This window comes from Myxocyprinus asiaticus, chromosome 16 (genome assembly GCF_019703515.2).
Source record: "Myxocyprinus asiaticus isolate MX2 ecotype Aquarium Trade chromosome 16, UBuf_Myxa_2, whole genome shotgun sequence".
NCBI classification, from domain to species: domain Eukaryota; kingdom Metazoa; phylum Chordata; class Actinopteri; order Cypriniformes; family Catostomidae; genus Myxocyprinus; species Myxocyprinus asiaticus.
Window position 1 is genome coordinate 34,329,554 of NC_059359.1, and position 17,708 is coordinate 34,347,261.

The 17,708-nt window shown below is 38.5% G+C and overlaps 2 protein-coding genes across 8 annotated transcripts in view; both read left to right on the plus strand.

Annotated features, from left to right (window-relative positions):
- Positions 1 to 2,329: 2,329 nt before the first annotated feature.
- On the plus strand, positions 2,330 to 12,567 carry LOC127454274 (nucleoporin SEH1-like). The gene is made up of 8 exons (XM_051721368.1): positions 2,330 to 2,605; positions 2,808 to 2,858; positions 3,013 to 3,159; positions 6,615 to 6,826; positions 7,693 to 7,791; positions 7,897 to 8,037; positions 8,668 to 8,822; positions 9,725 to 12,567. The coding sequence occupies exons 1-8, from the start codon at positions 2,495 to 2,497 to the stop codon at positions 9,868 to 9,870; spliced, it is 1,062 nt and encodes a 353-aa protein (XP_051577328.1). The 5' UTR covers positions 2,330 to 2,494; the 3' UTR covers positions 9,871 to 12,567.
- A 1,711-nt stretch (positions 12,568 to 14,278) lies between these two features.
- Positions 14,279 to 17,708, plus strand: part of LOC127454254 (centrosomal protein of 192 kDa-like) — a 65,826-nt gene continuing 62,396 nt past the window's right edge. For all 7 annotated transcript variants that reach the window (XR_007899507.1, XM_051721324.1, XM_051721327.1 and 4 more), the window contains exons 1-4: positions 14,279 to 14,457; positions 15,183 to 15,395; positions 16,525 to 16,635; positions 16,746 to 16,900. Coding sequence is in view for 6 of the 7 variants with exons in the window: in XM_051721324.1 (XP_051577284.1) it covers positions 15,226 to 15,395; positions 16,525 to 16,635; positions 16,746 to 16,900 (436 nt within the window). In the remaining variant the exon portion in view is untranslated. The remainder of the gene's footprint in view (positions 14,458 to 15,182; positions 15,396 to 16,524; positions 16,636 to 16,745; positions 16,901 to 17,708) is intronic.

Genomic DNA, 17,708 nt, shown 5'->3' on the forward strand with positions numbered 1-17,708 from the left:
CCCAGGTGCGTCCCAAACCGCACACTTCTGCACTATTCTACGCCACTTTGTAGTGTGAGTAGTACGTTTAGACTGAAAACGCAGTGAAAGAAGTGTACTTCAAGTACCCGGATGATACACTTTTTCAACCGTCAAAACAGAGTGTGGAATGTTGGACACTTCATGCACTCAGCGCACGCAACTTTCTGTAGATAGCAGAAGGGGCGGAGTTACCTGGCTGCCCTGCTGGTCTGACAAAACATTTGTAAATAATGAAGAATGTAGCAGCTGGCGATGTTTCCGTGGATACAGCACCTTTCAAATGTGAGTTGAATGTTTTACCATCATCCCAAGCTGTGTGAATATGTATGTTTAATATACGAGTGTTGAACTGATGTTGGCTAACCTGCTAAAGCTAGTGGCAACACATCACCTGCGCTTGAAACGTAACTTCCATCAGCTGTTAAATGGCAAACGCTTCCGTGTAGTAAAAAAACGTTAAGTGTTCCATTTGGGATGATACTACACTTTGAAAATTCATACACTACATGGCTGAGTGCATAGTATGTTTTAAGAGTGCATAGTGTGCCGTTTGGGACACCGCTACAGTCTTTCAAGCAAGTCAATCCACTGTTGGCCATCTTTGGAACGCTTCCAGGAGACTATTTCCAGTCATGCCAGTGCAGCTCCTTTCTATTTGAAATAGGGGAACAACGAAATCTCAAAAATGGTAGGTCAAGATTATGATCAAAGAACATATTTCAAATCAGCAAAAAAATCTGACAGTACTGGAATCATGAATTGTGCTTCTTTAACTCATTTTCTCTGCTTTTACAGCTAATGCGCATGCGAGTTCTCGAGTTGATTGACAGGTGATGTCTGTATCTAAAAGGTGATTGGCTCTTTCAGCTGTAAGGCGGGACTTCCTATCTACATCCGTTGACTGTTGGGCACTAGAGCATCGTGGTTGGGCATTCCAATTTCTCCCATTCATTTAAATGAAGTGGCCCATCTCTGCTAAATAGTCTCTGGTAGTATGCAATTCTGAACTCAGCTATAGTCTTGCAGATGTGACTCCTGCAGAACAAGTGCAGTCCTACTGAAAATAGTCTGTCCTGCAGAAATGAGAATGGTTTGTGCAGGACAACTTTACACAAGTTTTTCTCAAGGTGTATACTAAATCCTAAATTCCTGTAGGATGCTAGGCAATTTTATAACGGGTTATTTGACAAACCTAGGACTCCTGTAGGAATGGAATCTCTCCTGTAGGATTTTTGTTCAGCCCTGCAGGATTCCTGCAAGATCCCTGCACAGAGAAAAACAATCCTACAGGGTTCCTGAAGGACTTTTTTGTATGGAAAACTATGGATATATACTTTTTTTTTATTATTTATTTAATTTATTTATTTTTTTTTGTGCCGTTATATGGACCTATTACTTAGAAGCTAATATCACAACATTTATTTTGTTTTTGCTAACAGGGCAAACACTGGAGTGCTTTCGATGTGATCTTGGATTCTGGGATCTGTGCTACACTACTAAGACAAACTGCAGTGATGATGAGTTCTGTTATGTAGGAAATGGTAAAGCAGGTAATGTAAAGCAAAGTTTTTCACACACAAACACATCTAAAAAAACAACAACACTTTGTCATTTTCATACTTTCACTTGCTTTTTCAGCAACTGTCCTGGATATAAAGGTGATGGGTTGTCTTGCCATGGACCAGTGCAACAAGACAACAGTTGTTGAGTTCCCTGCTAATAAGACCTTATACACCATGAAGGCCACCTGCTGTGAGGAAGACTTGCAACACAGGCCCAACTCTTCAATTTTCCCTCACCACTTTCTTGTTTACAATACTCATCTTAGCTCAGATGTTGGGTCTATTTTGATTATTATTTTTTTTTCTCAAATTCTAATCGGTCACATTAATGAGAGGGTGCATGTCACTGTGTGACTTTTCTTTCATGTTTACATTGTTCATTTACTGTTACTCTTCAATCCATGGTGTTTTGCATAATTGAAAGCAGCTGCCTTTGTGTCAGTGCTCATTTGGAAAATTATTTTCTTGCCAGTTGATTTTATATCAATTCAAAAGAGTAAAAAGTATACTTTATGGTGTATGTAGGTATGTTTTAAGGTCCTTCTCTTATAGATCACACTGATTTCTCAGGTTTTATAAGCACAAACTTACAGGTAACTATTTTATTGATTAATAAATAAATGCATATGTGAAAAAGAAAGCGTTCTCCTCACATTTCTGGGCGACCATAATCGCATCCAGTCGAGCGCGGTATTTACACTGCGCGTGCTCAGATACACGCTGATCTTCAACGTACATCAACCGTTCACTCACACATTGCAACCGATCCTGTAATATGAAGATCTGGGCCAAATACGGAGCAAGTCTAACGTGATTGGAGGGCTCGCAACTTCCCTTTTGAAAAACTGGCTAGGAGCACAAGTGTTTACTTCCCGCGTGACATTAGCAGGGGCAAGTAGATCAATCGAACCATGTTTGTCGCGCGGAGCATCGCAGCCGATCACAAAGATCTGATCCACGATGTTTCCTACGATTTTCACGGGCGGAGAATGGCCACGTGCTCCAGCGATCAAAGCATTAAGGTAAATGTTTTCTTATTCCTTGGGCCTGCACGTTTATTCGCCAAGCAACATGCGTGGTTGCTGAGCATGTTTATGTAAAACAACAATATGGCATGTAAAGCAGTTTGCACAAGTTACCAGACGCGTGCAATTTACTTTCTATCCATATTTCTTTGAGGGAAGTGTGTGACGTTTGGATTTCATATGTTTATCTTCCCTTTAGGTGTGGGACAAGGGTGATAATGGAGAGTGGAACTGCACAGCTAGCTGGAAAGTAAGCCTTTTCATAAGAAAAAATAATCTCAAATTTCTAGTTAACCCATTGGAGGTCTAATATTTTAGTGGGTTACCAACTTCCTTGATCTGCCATAGAGTTTACATAGGGTGTATAAGGTTTTGGGCTGCAATTCAACTGTTGTGTTTGTTAGACTCACAGTGGCTCAGTTTGGAGAGTGACATGGGCCCATCCAGAGTTCGGGCAGGTGCTGGCGTCCTGCTCCTTTGACCGTACTGCAATAGTGTGGGAGGAGATTGTTGGAGAGTCCAGTGACAAACAACGAGGGCAGAGCCACTGGGTAATAGAAAATTACTCCAGTATGAATGTTTTCCCATAAATCATTTAATTTTCTCTTGTTGTCAAGTAGAATAAGATAAATGTGACTGAAGTTCAGAGTTGAGGAAGTGGGCTTTAATGTTCAACAATTTTCTGCATGCATGTTAGGTTGTGCACAGACTAGTTGAGTACAAATAATGTAGTCAACACTGTCAGCCTGAAGCAGAGCCACTCCTACAAGGTTAGCATCAAAACGAATAACGCAGGGGTACACTGGCGAGGAGAGAAAAGGCTGTTGTTGTTTTTTTAAATGGATGTCTATGGAGGAGATACAAAAGCAGTTTATTCAGCATGCTCACCACTTATTGCATTAACTGCCTGTCCACTAATCTTCAACGTTTTATGCTAAATCCTTTTGAGATGACTTATGTGTGGAGTTTACTACAATAAAATTGCTGTTTTGTAATATGTCGGAGTAGAGAATGAAGCGACAGGTAGGACTCATTTACGGCATTAACATCAGCCTACAGAGATTCTTTTATTTACTGTCTCCAGCTCTCAAAAATTGCATAGAAGAATAAAAATACGTTTTTAGTATTAAAATGATACATTTTGTACAGTATTGTATATTATCTATTACAAACTAAAATAAATTGATATGTCTGTTTTTTTTCCTTTGTCTTTTACGATTCAGCAATTAAATTAGACATAAACTGTAATGATTAATGTATTATATTATTGTAATGACATATGACTGCTGTGTGTGCCCAATGATGCTGATTTAAAATAATATATATATTTTTAAATAAAGTCTCTCATGCCGAAATCTGCAGCAGCAAAAGTGCACTCTTTTTCCCGCTCACTGAAACATATTCCACAAACATTACATTTCCAAAATACATTAACAAACATAGATATATCTTAAAATCGACCACAAGAAAAAGTGCAACAAAAACTGTTGTAAAACTCTAAACGCGGTCCATTGACGTCAGCCGTTATATGACTGTCCAGAGATGACTCGCGTGATCCAAGTTGACCGTTATGCTCTGTACAATGGTAAAAGCACAGAGGTTGATATCTCTGCCTGAAGTCGACTAGTCTTTCACCATGTGATTTATAAATGAGTCTGTAAGAAAAACAGCTCTGCATTGAAAATGTGCAGTGGCTCAAATATAGGCTGTGATGTTCTGTCAGACTCAGGCCATGTCCACACTAATGTATGTTTCCGTTTGAAAACGCATCTTTTTCTCTACATTTTGGCCTTCCGTCACTGAGATGGCGTTTTTGTCTAATGAAAAACTAAGCTTTTTGAAAACGCTCTTCCAAGTGGAAAAATTTGAAAATGCCGTTTTCGTGGTGTAGTGTGGAAAACTGAGATATGTGAAAATTATGACAATTTGTCAGGTGACGCAGTCGTGTGATCCATTCAACCCCAAACAATCAAGATGGTGGCACGTGTTGTAACGCTGTTGTTGTGCCTACTATTCACTTTGATAGTGTTGTTAAAGATAAATGTTACTTTGTACAACCTTCACATTAGGTACATGGGACGGCAATTTTTTTTTTCCTTTGCATGCGCAGTAAGGGGATTTAGTTTTCGTACGTTTTAGTGTGGACGGGCAACTTTTGGAAAACGCTTAATTTTTTAATGTGTCTGGATTACGTGGGTGTAGCCTCACACACACAGAATGTACTTTAGAGCTGTTTTTCATTTACTGTATTGCTCTGCTCAAAAACGCAATGCATTGATTTTTTTGTGTATTGCACGTGTGCATAGCATTATCAACTCTGATAATGTTCAGAAAATTCAATAGGCTACTCTGATGAAGATGACACAAATGCTACAGTAACCTGCAATATATGCAAATTGTCCTTGGAAATATAACCAAAATACTAGTTATGCTGACCTGGATGCTGTTTGGTCCTTCAAGAACATGATTCGGTGATAGTTAGAAGAGCACTAAGTTGGAGTCCAAAGACCTGATGAAATTTGTCCCGATTGTCAACTGTGTGTTGGGACATCTGATTTGGTATGGGGGTGGAATGACTTCATGACTAGTTGAATTCTAGACTCGACTATGGCACTTTTCCACTGCACGTTACAGTTCGACTCGACTCTGCTCGCTTTACTTTTCTGAGCTTGTTTTTCCACTGCAGTTTAGTGCCGCCTCAATGTGGGTGGGATTATAAGCTGATCGTCATAGTTGCGCCGCCTCTACTGCCGTGACATCATCTTAAACGCGACACAAACATTACTGACCATAAACAATAACACGACCGCTAGCTGTTAGCTGCTAGCTCATTGTGCTGCATAAAGCAGTTGTTGCGTGGTGATTTTACACAAGTGTAACAGTTAAATTGGCCTGGTTGTTTTAGAAGCAAGCTTTCCAGTAGCTGGTCAACTAAATAAAGTGAAGCTTTCAAGCAGAATATAGAGTTAACGTAACAAAACGTACCATCCTCCATCGTGGACTCCAACAACGCTGAGTCCAGGGCACTCTCCCTCCCATTGCTCGCCGGTCTATTGCCATAGATAGCGTCCATTTGGTCAAACCACTTTCTTCTGTTTGAACCACTCCGGCTGTTGTGGCCCGTGATGGTTCTGTAGTCACTTAAGTTTTTTTTTTTTTTTTCTTTTCCCTACGCTGTTGGTAGGTCCAGTGGTAGCCGTGTGCGGCCAACAGCTGAGACACTTCCTGATAGACTTTTTCGTTTCGTTCGTTGCTAACGAGAGGAACGTCTGCACCTCGTTTATTGACCACGGTGTGGTTTTGCGCACAGCCATTTCTTTTTACAATTCGAAAGTCGCGTGAACAAATTATATTGCTGTTGCTGTTGCTAACTTTAAAACTAGAGGGTTGATGTCCCATGTCACAAATCCAGTGATGCTGGTAGTGACTATTCTCTATGATCAATCAGTGATCTGCAGGGTTTTGACGTCACATTTAGTATCGGCTCGCTTGGAACCTCGACCGAGGTGGTACTAAAAAAAGTATCCGGTACCAGGTACTATCCACAGTGGAAACCCCCCAAAAAGTGAGCAGAGTCGAGTTGAGCTGTACCGTGCAGTGGAAAAGCCCCTTAATGGGCTCGACTAGTCGACCATTTAAAATCAGTAGTCGTGCAACCCCTAATGCATGGTGGAATTACCAGGTAACCTACTACATTTGCCAGTATTTGCAGTATACAACATAGCACACTGTGTAAACTGTAAATTTCCATTGTGGTGAATTGAGTTTTATAATTGAGATTTGAGATTCATTAAAAGTATGTGACAATGTAGCCTATTACTGATTGAAATGTTAATCACTGCATACTGTGTACTACAGTATGTCAGTACTTTAAAAAATTGTAGGCAGTGTACTGTACTTCACAATAAGCAGTATAAATTTTGCTAGTATTCTTTTCAGAATGGAGCCAGTGTGTCTCGCTTTTAGACTCTGCAACAGTAGCCTTAATGTGACCCGTCTTCTTCAGATAAAGAGAACCACACTTGTGGACAGTCGAACGTCAGTGACCGATGTGAAGTTTGCCCCGAAGCACATGGGCTTAATACTGACCACATGTTCTGCAGACGGGGTTGTGCGAATCTACGAGGCCCCTGACGTGATGAACCTGAGCCAGTGGTCCCTACAGCACGAGATCTCTTCCAAGCTCTCCTGCTCCTGCATTTCCTGGAACCCTTCCAGGTGAGAATTCTCAGACTGCTCTAGTGTAGATACGCATGTGAATACACATGATCATATTCTAACACCATCACGGTTTTAGTCACAAAATTTGCTTTTAGAGATGCACCTTGTGTAATTTACAAATAGCATATTCTATAGCTATCTATTTATAGCTTTTGTTGTTGTTGCTTTTATTCATTTGTCTTGCTAAACAACTGATATAACATTGATCTTGGTCTTTATACTGACACCTGTCAGCATGGATGCAGCATCACACAGAAGTTTGCGGATACCATTACACAAGTGCCTTCTTCACAGGCGTATTTAGAACCCATTTAATTTAATGGGTAACAAAGTGCGATTTAAAAACAGTAGTATTCAGATGGTCATATTATCTCAACACAGCGGTCACCATTAGGGGGAACCACAACCTTTTTTTATGTGGGAAAGATTACTTTTTGCACCTTTTTAAGATACCGATGTAACTACATTTACTCAAGCATGATAAAATTAGTTTTAGGTGTATTTAGGCAATGAAAAGCCGTTACAACCAATATTGTTTGTGGGCTTTGATGACAGGAATTCCTAACTGGATGTTTCACAAAAGGGTGAAAGCTCAGTTTCCTCATTAGATCTGTGACTGCAAATAGCACAGATGTTTTACATGCTTATCAGCAGTTAACAGTAAGGTTAAACTCAATAAACATGAGAGTTTCCAAGACACTTTTGGCTTAAAATATTCTTGGGCCACTTGAGTTCTTCAGTCCTGGCCACATCAGTTACTGGTTATGCAGTTCACAAAATCAGCCACAGCAAATCTACAGGACTTTCTCTTTGGTAAGGCATAAAAATAACATTTCTCCCCCTTTATTTTTTTGTTTTCACAGTTCTCCAGCTCACTGTCCTATGATAGCAGTCGGTAGTGATGACAACAATGTGACGTATGGTGGCAAAGTTCAGATATACGAGTATAATGAAGTTACAAGGTTTGCTTTCAATACTTCCTTTTATGATGTTTTATGATGTACAACTTTTAGTTGTGGAATTTGTATATTCATATACATTTTTTTTTTTTTTTTTTCTGGCTCTAGGAAATATGCCAAAGCTGAGACATTGATGACCGTTACAGATGCAGTACATGATATTGCATTTGCTCCAAATCTGGGACGGTCCTTTCATGTACTTGCAATTGCCACAAAAGATGTGCGCATCTTCAAATTGGTTCCCCTTCGGTGAGTGTTTCTTTGCAAAAATACTCTTTGCATACTGTTTATGCCATGTACATCCCTGCATGGAAATGGTCAAATTAGCCATCTTTAATTTTTAAAACATTGCATTCCCAGACATAATGGTTTCATTAATAATGCTATGCGTTTTAATGCTTCCTTATGTTTAGAGTTATTACCATTCAGAGTTGTGTGATTTATAGGCCTATAAGTTATAATTGGGACCAATACAAGTTAATAACCATCTGCATTCCTCATCTTTTTGATAACACTTTACGAAAATGTTCCATTTGTTAACATCAGCTAACATGAACTAACAATGAACAATACTTCTACAGCATTTATGAATTTTGATTGATGTTAATTTCAGCATATGCAACTTTTGATTTTAAAAATGTATTAGTATATGTTAACATTTAATGCATTAAGAACTGACATGAACTAACGATAAACAAATGTATTTTTTTTTTAACTATCATTAACAAAGATGAATAAATGCTGTAAAAATATATATTGTTCATTGTTGGTTCATGATGCATAATGCATTAACTAATGTTAACGAATGGAACCTTATTGTAAAGTGTTTATTATTATTATTATTATTATTATTTTTTTTTTTTTTTTTTTAATTGACAGAAAGGACAGCTCCTCCACAGCACCTACTAAGTTTGAGGTGCAGGTTCTGGCCCAATTTGACAATCATAACTCTCAGGTGTGGCGTGTTAGTTGGAACATCACCAGTACACTTTTGGCCTCCTCTGGTGATGATGGCTGTGTGAGGCTCTGGAAAGGTGAGGGATTTAACACAATTTCAAGAAGAATCCATTTAAACAATCCTCAGTCAGACAATGCACACTAATGTCACATGGTATTTGAGAGCTTGAGTTTGGACATTTGTTGTTGTTATAGTATGTTTGATTAAGGCTGAATTGTGTAATAAATGTGTAACCTTTTGTTGAACAGAAATAGTCCTGCCCAATACTTAAGCAATTGGAGTGATGTTTTGATAGCACAGCAGTGTTGACCCTTTTTTTTGTTTTTGCCATAAACCTACAAATGGCTTTCATATAGTTGTCTCAACACATTAAACTGGGATTGGAGAAAGTATTTATACATCGAAATACACTATCTTTTAAGAAAATACATTAGTAATTTAGCAAACACTTTTATCCAAAGTTACTTATAAATGAGGAATATAGGGGGCCTGGGTAGCTCAGTGGTAAAAGACCCCTGGAGTTGTGAGTTCGAATCCCAGGGCGTGCTGAGTGACTCCAGCCAGGTCTCCTAAGCAACCAATTGGCCCGGTTGCTAGGGAGGGTAGAGTCACATGGGGTAACCTCCTCGTGGTCGCTATAATGTGGTTCGTTCTCGGTGGGGCGTGTGGTGAGTTGAGTGCGTATGCCGCGGTGGTTGGCGTGAAGCCTCCACACGCACTGTCTCCATGGCAACGCGCTCAACAAGCCACGTGATAAGATGCGCGGATTGAGGCGAATCACTACGTGACCACAAGGACTTAAAAGCACACTGGGAATTGGGCATTCCAAATTGGGTGAAAAAAAAAAAAATGAGTATAACAAGCAGTAAATACCTCAGTGGTTCCATGTTACAACTGGAGTGAGATTGAATAACTACAGATGCATGGGCTATAATTTATTGTAATTGTGTTTTACTAATTTTTGAAACCTCTCACCAGCAAATTACATGGATAACTGGAAGTGCACAGGTATTCTAAAAGGAGATGGTAGTCCGATGTTTGGATCACCTGGTACCCCTGGTTCTCTAAGCTCTGCCCTGGGCTCGGCTTCAACACGGAGTGCTGTAAACGGGGCTGGAAGATAGATGTGCATCCTGAGGAAATCTGGAGCTGAGCAAAAGAAATGCATGCTTCTAAGCAATAGGACCTCGCAATGATCACTGGGACCAACTGATGTACTTGCTGGACATGCAAAGAGACTGGCGCTTAACATGGATCATTTTTTTAAAACTGAGTCTGCCTTTAAGGAATGTATTTTTGGTCGACTTTGCTATGTGTCAACAGTATTTTTTTAATGTTTGAATACAGAAAAAAAAAAAAAAAAAAAACGTCTTGTTTGCTTAAATTATGAACTGATGAATCATACAGAAGTACAGTTTAAGTCAGAAGTTTACATGCACCTTATCCAAATATATTTAAACTCAGTTTTTCACAATTTCTGACATTTAATCGTAGAAAACATTCCCTGTCTTAGGTCATTTAGGATCACTACTTTATTTTAAGAATGTGAAATGTCAGAGAATGATTTATTTCAGCTTTTATTTCTTTCATCACATTCCCAGTGGGTCAGAAGTTTACATACACTTTGTTAGTTTTTGGTAGCATTGCCTTTAAATTGTTTAACTTGGGTCAAACGTTTTGGTTAGCCTTCCACAAGCTTCTCACAATAAGTTGCTGAAATTTTGGCCCATTCCTCCAGACAGAACTGGTGTAACTGAGTCAGGTTTGTCGACCTCCTTTGCTCGCACATGCTTTTTCAGTTTTGCCCACAAATTTTCTATCAGACTAAGGTCAGGGCTTTGTGATGGCCACTCCAATACCTTGACTTTGTTGTCCTTAAGCCATTTTGCCACAACTTTGGAGGTATGCTTGGGGTCACTGTCCATTTGGAAGACCTATTTGTAACTGAACTTTAACTTCCTGGCTGATGTCTTGATGTTGCTTCAATATATCCATATAATTTTCCTTCCTCATGATGCCATCTATTTTGTAAAGTGCACCAGTCCCTCCTGCAGCAAAGCACCCCCACAACATGATGCTGCTTCATGGTTGGGATGGTGTTCTTCAGCTTGCCATGGTCATTATGGCCAAAAAGTTACATTTTTGTTTCATCAGACCAGTGGAAATTTCTCCAAAAAGTAAGATCTTTGTCCCCATGTGCACTTGCAAACTGTAGTTTGGGTTTTTTATGGCGGTTGTGGAGCAGTGGCTTCTTCCTTGCCGAGCAGCCTTTCAGATTATGTCGATATAGGACTCATTTTACTGTGGATATAGATACTTGACTACCTGTTTCCTCCAGCAATTTCACAAGGTCCTTTGCTGTTGTTCTGAGATTGATTTGCACTTTTTCGCAGCAAACTACATTCATTTCTAGGTGACAGAATGTCTTTGTACAGATGAACGTGGAACCTTCAAGCATTTGGAAATTGCTCCCAAGGATGAACCAGACTTGTGGAGGTCCACAGTTAGTTTTTTTTCTGAGGTCTTGGTTGATTTCTTTTGATTTTCCCATGATGTGAAGCAAAGCGGCACTGATGAGTTTGAAGGTAGGCCTTAAAATACATCCACAGGTCCACGTCCAATTCAGTACACCTCCTATCAGAAGCTAATTGTTTAAAGGCTTGACATCATTTTCTGGAATATTCCAAGCTGCTTAAAGTCACAGTTAACTTAGTGTATGTAAAATTCTGACCCACTAGAGTTGTGATATAGTCAATTAAAAGTGAAACAATCGGTCTGTAAACAACTGTTGGAAAAATTACTCATGTCATGCACAAAGTAGATGTCCTAAATGACTTGCCAAAACTATAGTTTGCTAATATTATATTTGTGGAGTGGTTAAAAAATGAGGTTTAATGACTTCAAATAAGTGTATGTAAACATCTGACTTCAACTGTGTTTGAGTCAGGAATGTTGTGATGACAAAAGGGACCCTGACGTAAGGAATTGTGTGGTGGTGTATAAAGCTCTTGCTGTTATTTTAATCTGTTGGATAAAATAAAAAGTATATTACAGTTTGTGTAGGATAAGGCTAATTCTAGGAATTTATTATGGCATCAAAAAACTATCAAAGAATTCTAGAAGTCATGCTGAAATTATTATTATTTTTTATTTTTTTTTGGTAGATCTACCAGTGTTTGCAATAGTATATTTTATAGATGATTCTAAAGGATTGTGACATTTTACACTTGTTTTGCGGGCTAAATTTGTTCGGCAAATCAAGTGATTGTAGTAAATGTTAATTTTATTTATTTTATTTTTTTAATTTTTTTTTTGGTTAAAAATGGACCAAGTAGACCTGCTTATGTTTGCATAAGCAGTAACCAGGGAAAGTTTTTAAATGATATAGGCAAAAATATGCTGGCAATGTGACATTATGGAATCATTTTCAAGTGATAAGGAGCATGATTTCCAATCATATTTTGTAGATGAAGCAAAGAATAAAAAAAATTGAAAAGTTTACAAACTTCATTTTCTTATATTAATGCATTTCTGCAAAGCTTTCATTTTAAAATCTGGGACCCACTTTATATGAGATGTCTTTATCTACTATGTACTTAAGCATTTGACACAATGTACTTATGTACATCAGGGGCGAAGATTCCGGGGGATCCCCCCAATAATTAAAACAAGCAAGATTACTCATGATGGATCTGTCTTAATCCAGTAGTAGGTGATAGTTGTATAATGATACAAGTTTATGCCCTCTGTTTTGTGGTCAGATGTTATGATTTTTCTAAAGACCTATTAGTAAAAAGAGGAAATTGTATGGACTGCCCTAGTGCAAAAAATATATAAACTATATTATTAATTATTAAAATTGATTATTAATCAGTTTTCTCCTAGCAGGTCATTACACACACACACACATATATTATTTTTTTTTTTGTATTTTTTTTGTACTGTGTGTATATATATTCCACACACATAGACTCCATTGTGAAGAAGGCTCAGCAGAGGTTGTACTTCCTTCGCCAGCTGAGGAAGTAAATCCTGTCACTGGAGCTGCTGATACAGTTCTACTCGGCCATCATTGAGTCTGTCCTCTGCACTTCAATAACTGTCTGGTTTGGTTCAGACACAAGGAAACTACAACTGACAGTCAGGACTGCTGAGAGATTATTGGTGCCCCACCCATACTCCAAGACCTGTTCATCTCCAGAGTGAGGAAACATGCTGATAGAAACACGACCCCACACACCCTGCCCACTCCCTCTTTGAACTGTTGCGCTCTGGCTGGTGCTACAGAGCACTGAGCGCCAAGACATCCAGGCACAAGAACAGTTTTTACCCTCAGGCCATTTTCCACATGAACAATTAAACTGCCTGAGGACTCCCCCATAGTGCAATAATATAAATACATATCTCATGTACATATGTAAATTCACATATTTAATTCAATAACTGTACATACCCCTACCTTGCACATATATTACCACTTGCACATGTACATACGCCATTCTGTTGTTTGTCCTGTTATTTGTCTATTTATACTCTATATACTTTTATATTCTGTCTCACTGTAATGTTCTGTGTGCACTTGTTTCTCCTATCACCAAAAATAAATAAATAAATCCTTGTGTACGTGAGCACACTTGGCTATAAAGCTCATTCTGATTCTGATATGTTCATATCACCATATGATACCAGTCCCCTCTTAAGCAGGGTCTTTTCCATGTTAACAGTGCCTTCAGTTGAACTAAGCCCTATTTGAACCAGTATAAAAATATTAGTCTCAGGTCTTCTAATCACATGATCAGGTAATGGGGTCTTAAATACAAATAAAAGTTCTTAGAACCACAGTCTGAGACAGCTGACCGCCTTCAGTTTTAAAATGAGAGACATTCCATGTTTTAAAAAAATGGTTCACTGAGGAATGTCTCCTGTCTTTCTAGAAATCTGATGTTCTTGTAGTGTATGCACACACAGGATTGAAAAGAGACTTGCATCTCATCTTGTCATTTGAAATTGTATGCACTTGTAGGAGAGGATTCGTTTACATCACACTTTATACAAGATGTCATTTGTTGGACTACAATGATCATGTTGAAGTTTAGTAAGCAGCTGTGATGTAGGATGCATGTTCAACAGTTGCTCTCACTGTCAGCTGTTCTGCTGATGAGATTCAGTGTCTGCTGCTGCACATTCTCAATTCTCATGTTGGTTTATACAGAACTTGATTTCTAAATTGAGCTTCTATTGATTGTAAGAGCTGTGCAACCAACAGATCCTTGTGTCATCTATATGACTGTTGCATTACGAATACAAAAAGTACTGTAAATTACTGTAAGTCTAAAGTATACAAAAATCAACACTAATTACAGTCATTTATGCAATAAAAAGAAAACTGTTCAAACAAATAGCCTCGTTATTCAAAACAATAAAAGCGTGATTGACAGATGATTGCGCCACTCTTTGAATTCAACCAGATTGGGTGATCCAATGAAATGCCGTGATTTGTCGAAGTCCCGCCCACGCGAAGAGAAACTTAGAGGCGGGATTCTGCCATAATGGATTCACTACAGCGTTAGACTTCGACAAGCTGTTATCAAAAAGTGGATAAGCCGCTGTTTCTGCTTCTTTTTTAGGGTTAAATGGATTATCGGTGATGTAGTTTTATGAAGACGTCGAATTAACTACATTAATTTGGCATAAGTGCCACTTTTCTCATGGTAGGTGCTCGTCGTCAAAGATTCCTCTCAGCTGTTTCAAATCTTTTTTTCTACGTTTTCTTAGTGTCACCGTTAGCTTTTCAGCCAACGACTGGCCAAAGAAAAGACGCAAAGGGCAGAAAATAATATGTTTTCTTTTAAACTGATTGTTGTACATCATTTTTTGTTTTTATCAAGATGTTTGAGGAACATGGCTCAAGTGTTTGACATATTGGCCTTGTTTCAACTAATCTGCATTGCACGCGCTTTATTGGAGTTAAACCTCAAACTACAGTTCTTATTATTTAGCGCATATAGACTGTTATTGTCCTATGAGAAGCTAACAATAGAGATTGATAGAGTTGTTTAGTGAACTGATCTAGCTAGTCTGCTAACTACAAACATAAAATGAAAGATGAACCAAAGATATTTTATAGGACGATACACTCAGTTTGCCGTATAAATCTCAGATGAGTCATTATTATATCTTTTGCATGTGTTATTTTCCATTGAAAAGACAGAGAGCTAAATGTAGGCTAACATGAGCTTACTACCATATCAACAGATGTCAGTTGAAGATCACTTCATCTGCATATCAGTATGAATTTCAAGTGTGATTTGACACTTGGGCAGACATTCACGGCAGTCTACTATGCTCTGTAAACAACCAAGCACATAATGACCATTATTCACTCCTGATGTGGTCGGTTTACTTCACATGCCTGAAATATCCCCTTCTTTTGCAGATCACTCATGTGGTGAAGCCCTGTGTCAGTGAGTCACACAGACATGGAGAACTTCCAAAACATTGAGGATGAGCCTTTCCCAAGCTTCCTTTCAAACTGCTCGCTGGGTAGCAGTGGCCGTGCCACTCTTGGCAACATGACACTGGGCTCCACTCTCGGGATGCCCATGGCAGCCTCTACTGTGGCTAAAATTAGAGCTCCAGTAGACAACAGGTGGGAGACCTCTGCCTGTAATCTGACGATATTGTGACTTGGGCGAAAACTTTGACTTCCTCATTTTCCTGTTTGAGTTAAATGGCAGGTTGGGATTTAAAGTTAGAAAGGTGTTTTTCCAAAGAGGGAGAAAGTTTATTTGCCATGTCAGTCACTGGTCAACAAAGCTCTAGTTTAAGAGTGAGTTCGTCGATTACTCGCCCTCATGTTTTTGTTTTGTTTTTTTTAACCAACATGAGACACTTTCCTCCATGGAACATAAAAGGAGATGTTGGGTAATATAGTAATCTCAGTCACTATTCATTTTCAATGCATCTTTTTTTTTTTTTTGCCATTCTTCCCATCATCTCCTTTTGTCTTCCACAAAAGAAAGTTATGTAGATTTGGAGTGTCATGAGGGTGAGCAAATGATGACAGGACTTTAATTTTGGAGTGAACTAATCCTTTAATTGTTTTTATTTATTTTTAGTGATTGAAGACTAGATCATGCATGTTTTATCTTTTGTTAGGACTATTGCCAATAATTTAAAGGGATAGTTCACCCAAAAATAAAAATTCTCTTATTTACTCACCCTCCTGCCATCCCAGATATATATTACTTTCTTTCTTCTACAGAACACAAATATTTTTAGAGGAATATTTCAGCTCTGTAGGTACATACAATGCAAGTCAAAGGTGACCCAGAACTTTAAAGCTCCAAAATACACACAAACACAGCATAAAAGTAACCATATAACCCATATGATCCAATCAGTGTCTTCAGAAGCGATCCAATAGATTTTGGGTGATTACAGACCAAAATTTAGCTTCTTTTTTTTGCTGTACATCTTGCCATTGCAGTCTCTAGACATGATTGTGATTTCAAGCTCTATTACACTTACTAGTGCTTGATGCATGGGCAGGGTGCTAGATGGCTTAAAATCATGATTGCCAAGGAGACTGCTGATGTTAAGATTATAGTGAAAAAGGAGTAAAATTTTGGTCTGTAGTCACCCAAACAGATTAGATGAGAATGAGACTTTTAATTTTTAGGTGAACTATTCCTTTAATAGATAATCTCTGTAGTGACAGTGTTGTTTTGTGTAATTTTAGTCCAACGGAGTCGTTTTTATTTGTCTGTCTCTTTCAGAGTAACTGATGTCCATGCATCGTATTTAGAGGATGGGCAGTTCTCACTTATTCATTCCCAGGGGTCAGAGAGGGTCAGAGAAAAATTTGTTCTTAGCCTCAAAGAAGATTTGTAAGTTCACAGCAAGCATTTGAATCCTTTTTTATTACTTTTCTGCAAACTTACTCCTTTATTTTCCATTTGCTTTATTCATTTTTTAAATCCATTTTTTCCCCATGTAGAGACAATGTTGATGACTTCATTGCTGCGAATCGTTTCTCCGATGTACTGGTGAATGTCAATTTGGATGATACAGAATCCGCTTCGGTTTCCAAAACAACATCTGGAAGGATGGGTCCATCTCTTGTGTCAGGTTCCATTCCTCTTCGAACCACTGGTGCATAATCTGCTGTTTTGTTTTTAGTTTTAAAATTGAGGCTTGTTGTCTTTAATATTAGGGCAGGACTTATTAACAAAATTGTGAAAACAATAAACTAAATTGAATGGCTTGTGTAAGCTGAGAAATGCATATTCTTCTAATAAGGGCTTGACATTAAATCTTTGGCTTACCGGCCACTGTGGCCACTAATTTTCACTTGCCAAAATCCCCTGCCCCACAGAAAGTGGTAAAGGTAAATGGAGACTGTAACTGCATGCATTTGTTTGGATGTATTTTATTTAAAGGGGATCTATTATGCAAAATTCACTTTTACATGGTGTTTGAACATAAATGTGAGTCGGCAGTGTGTGTACACAACCACCCTACAATGTTAAAAGTCCACCCACTCCTCTCTTATATTTCTATTAATCAAAAACAGTGTCTCAAAATGACTGGTTTTCGTATCTGCTCTAAAGTGACGTCACTTTAGAGCAGGCCACGCCCACGACTGGTGATGGACTCCACCCATTTATCATAGATCCTCTCCTGAGTGATCGACACACAGTCTGCCATTTTTTTCCGTGCTGGAGCAGCTACAGTGAGAAGAATAATGTCTCAGCTTCATAAGCGTTATAAGTGTTCTGTTGTTGGCTGTAAAAGTGAACATAAGAGTCTTTATGTACTCCCGGCATCAGAGCCACTGAAGACACAGTGGACAAGTTTTGTTTTTGAAGAAAATGTTCCCCAAAACATACCAAAATTCGTGTATGTTTGAGCAAATCATTTTACACCGGACTGCTTTGTGAATGAGGGTCAATATAAAGCA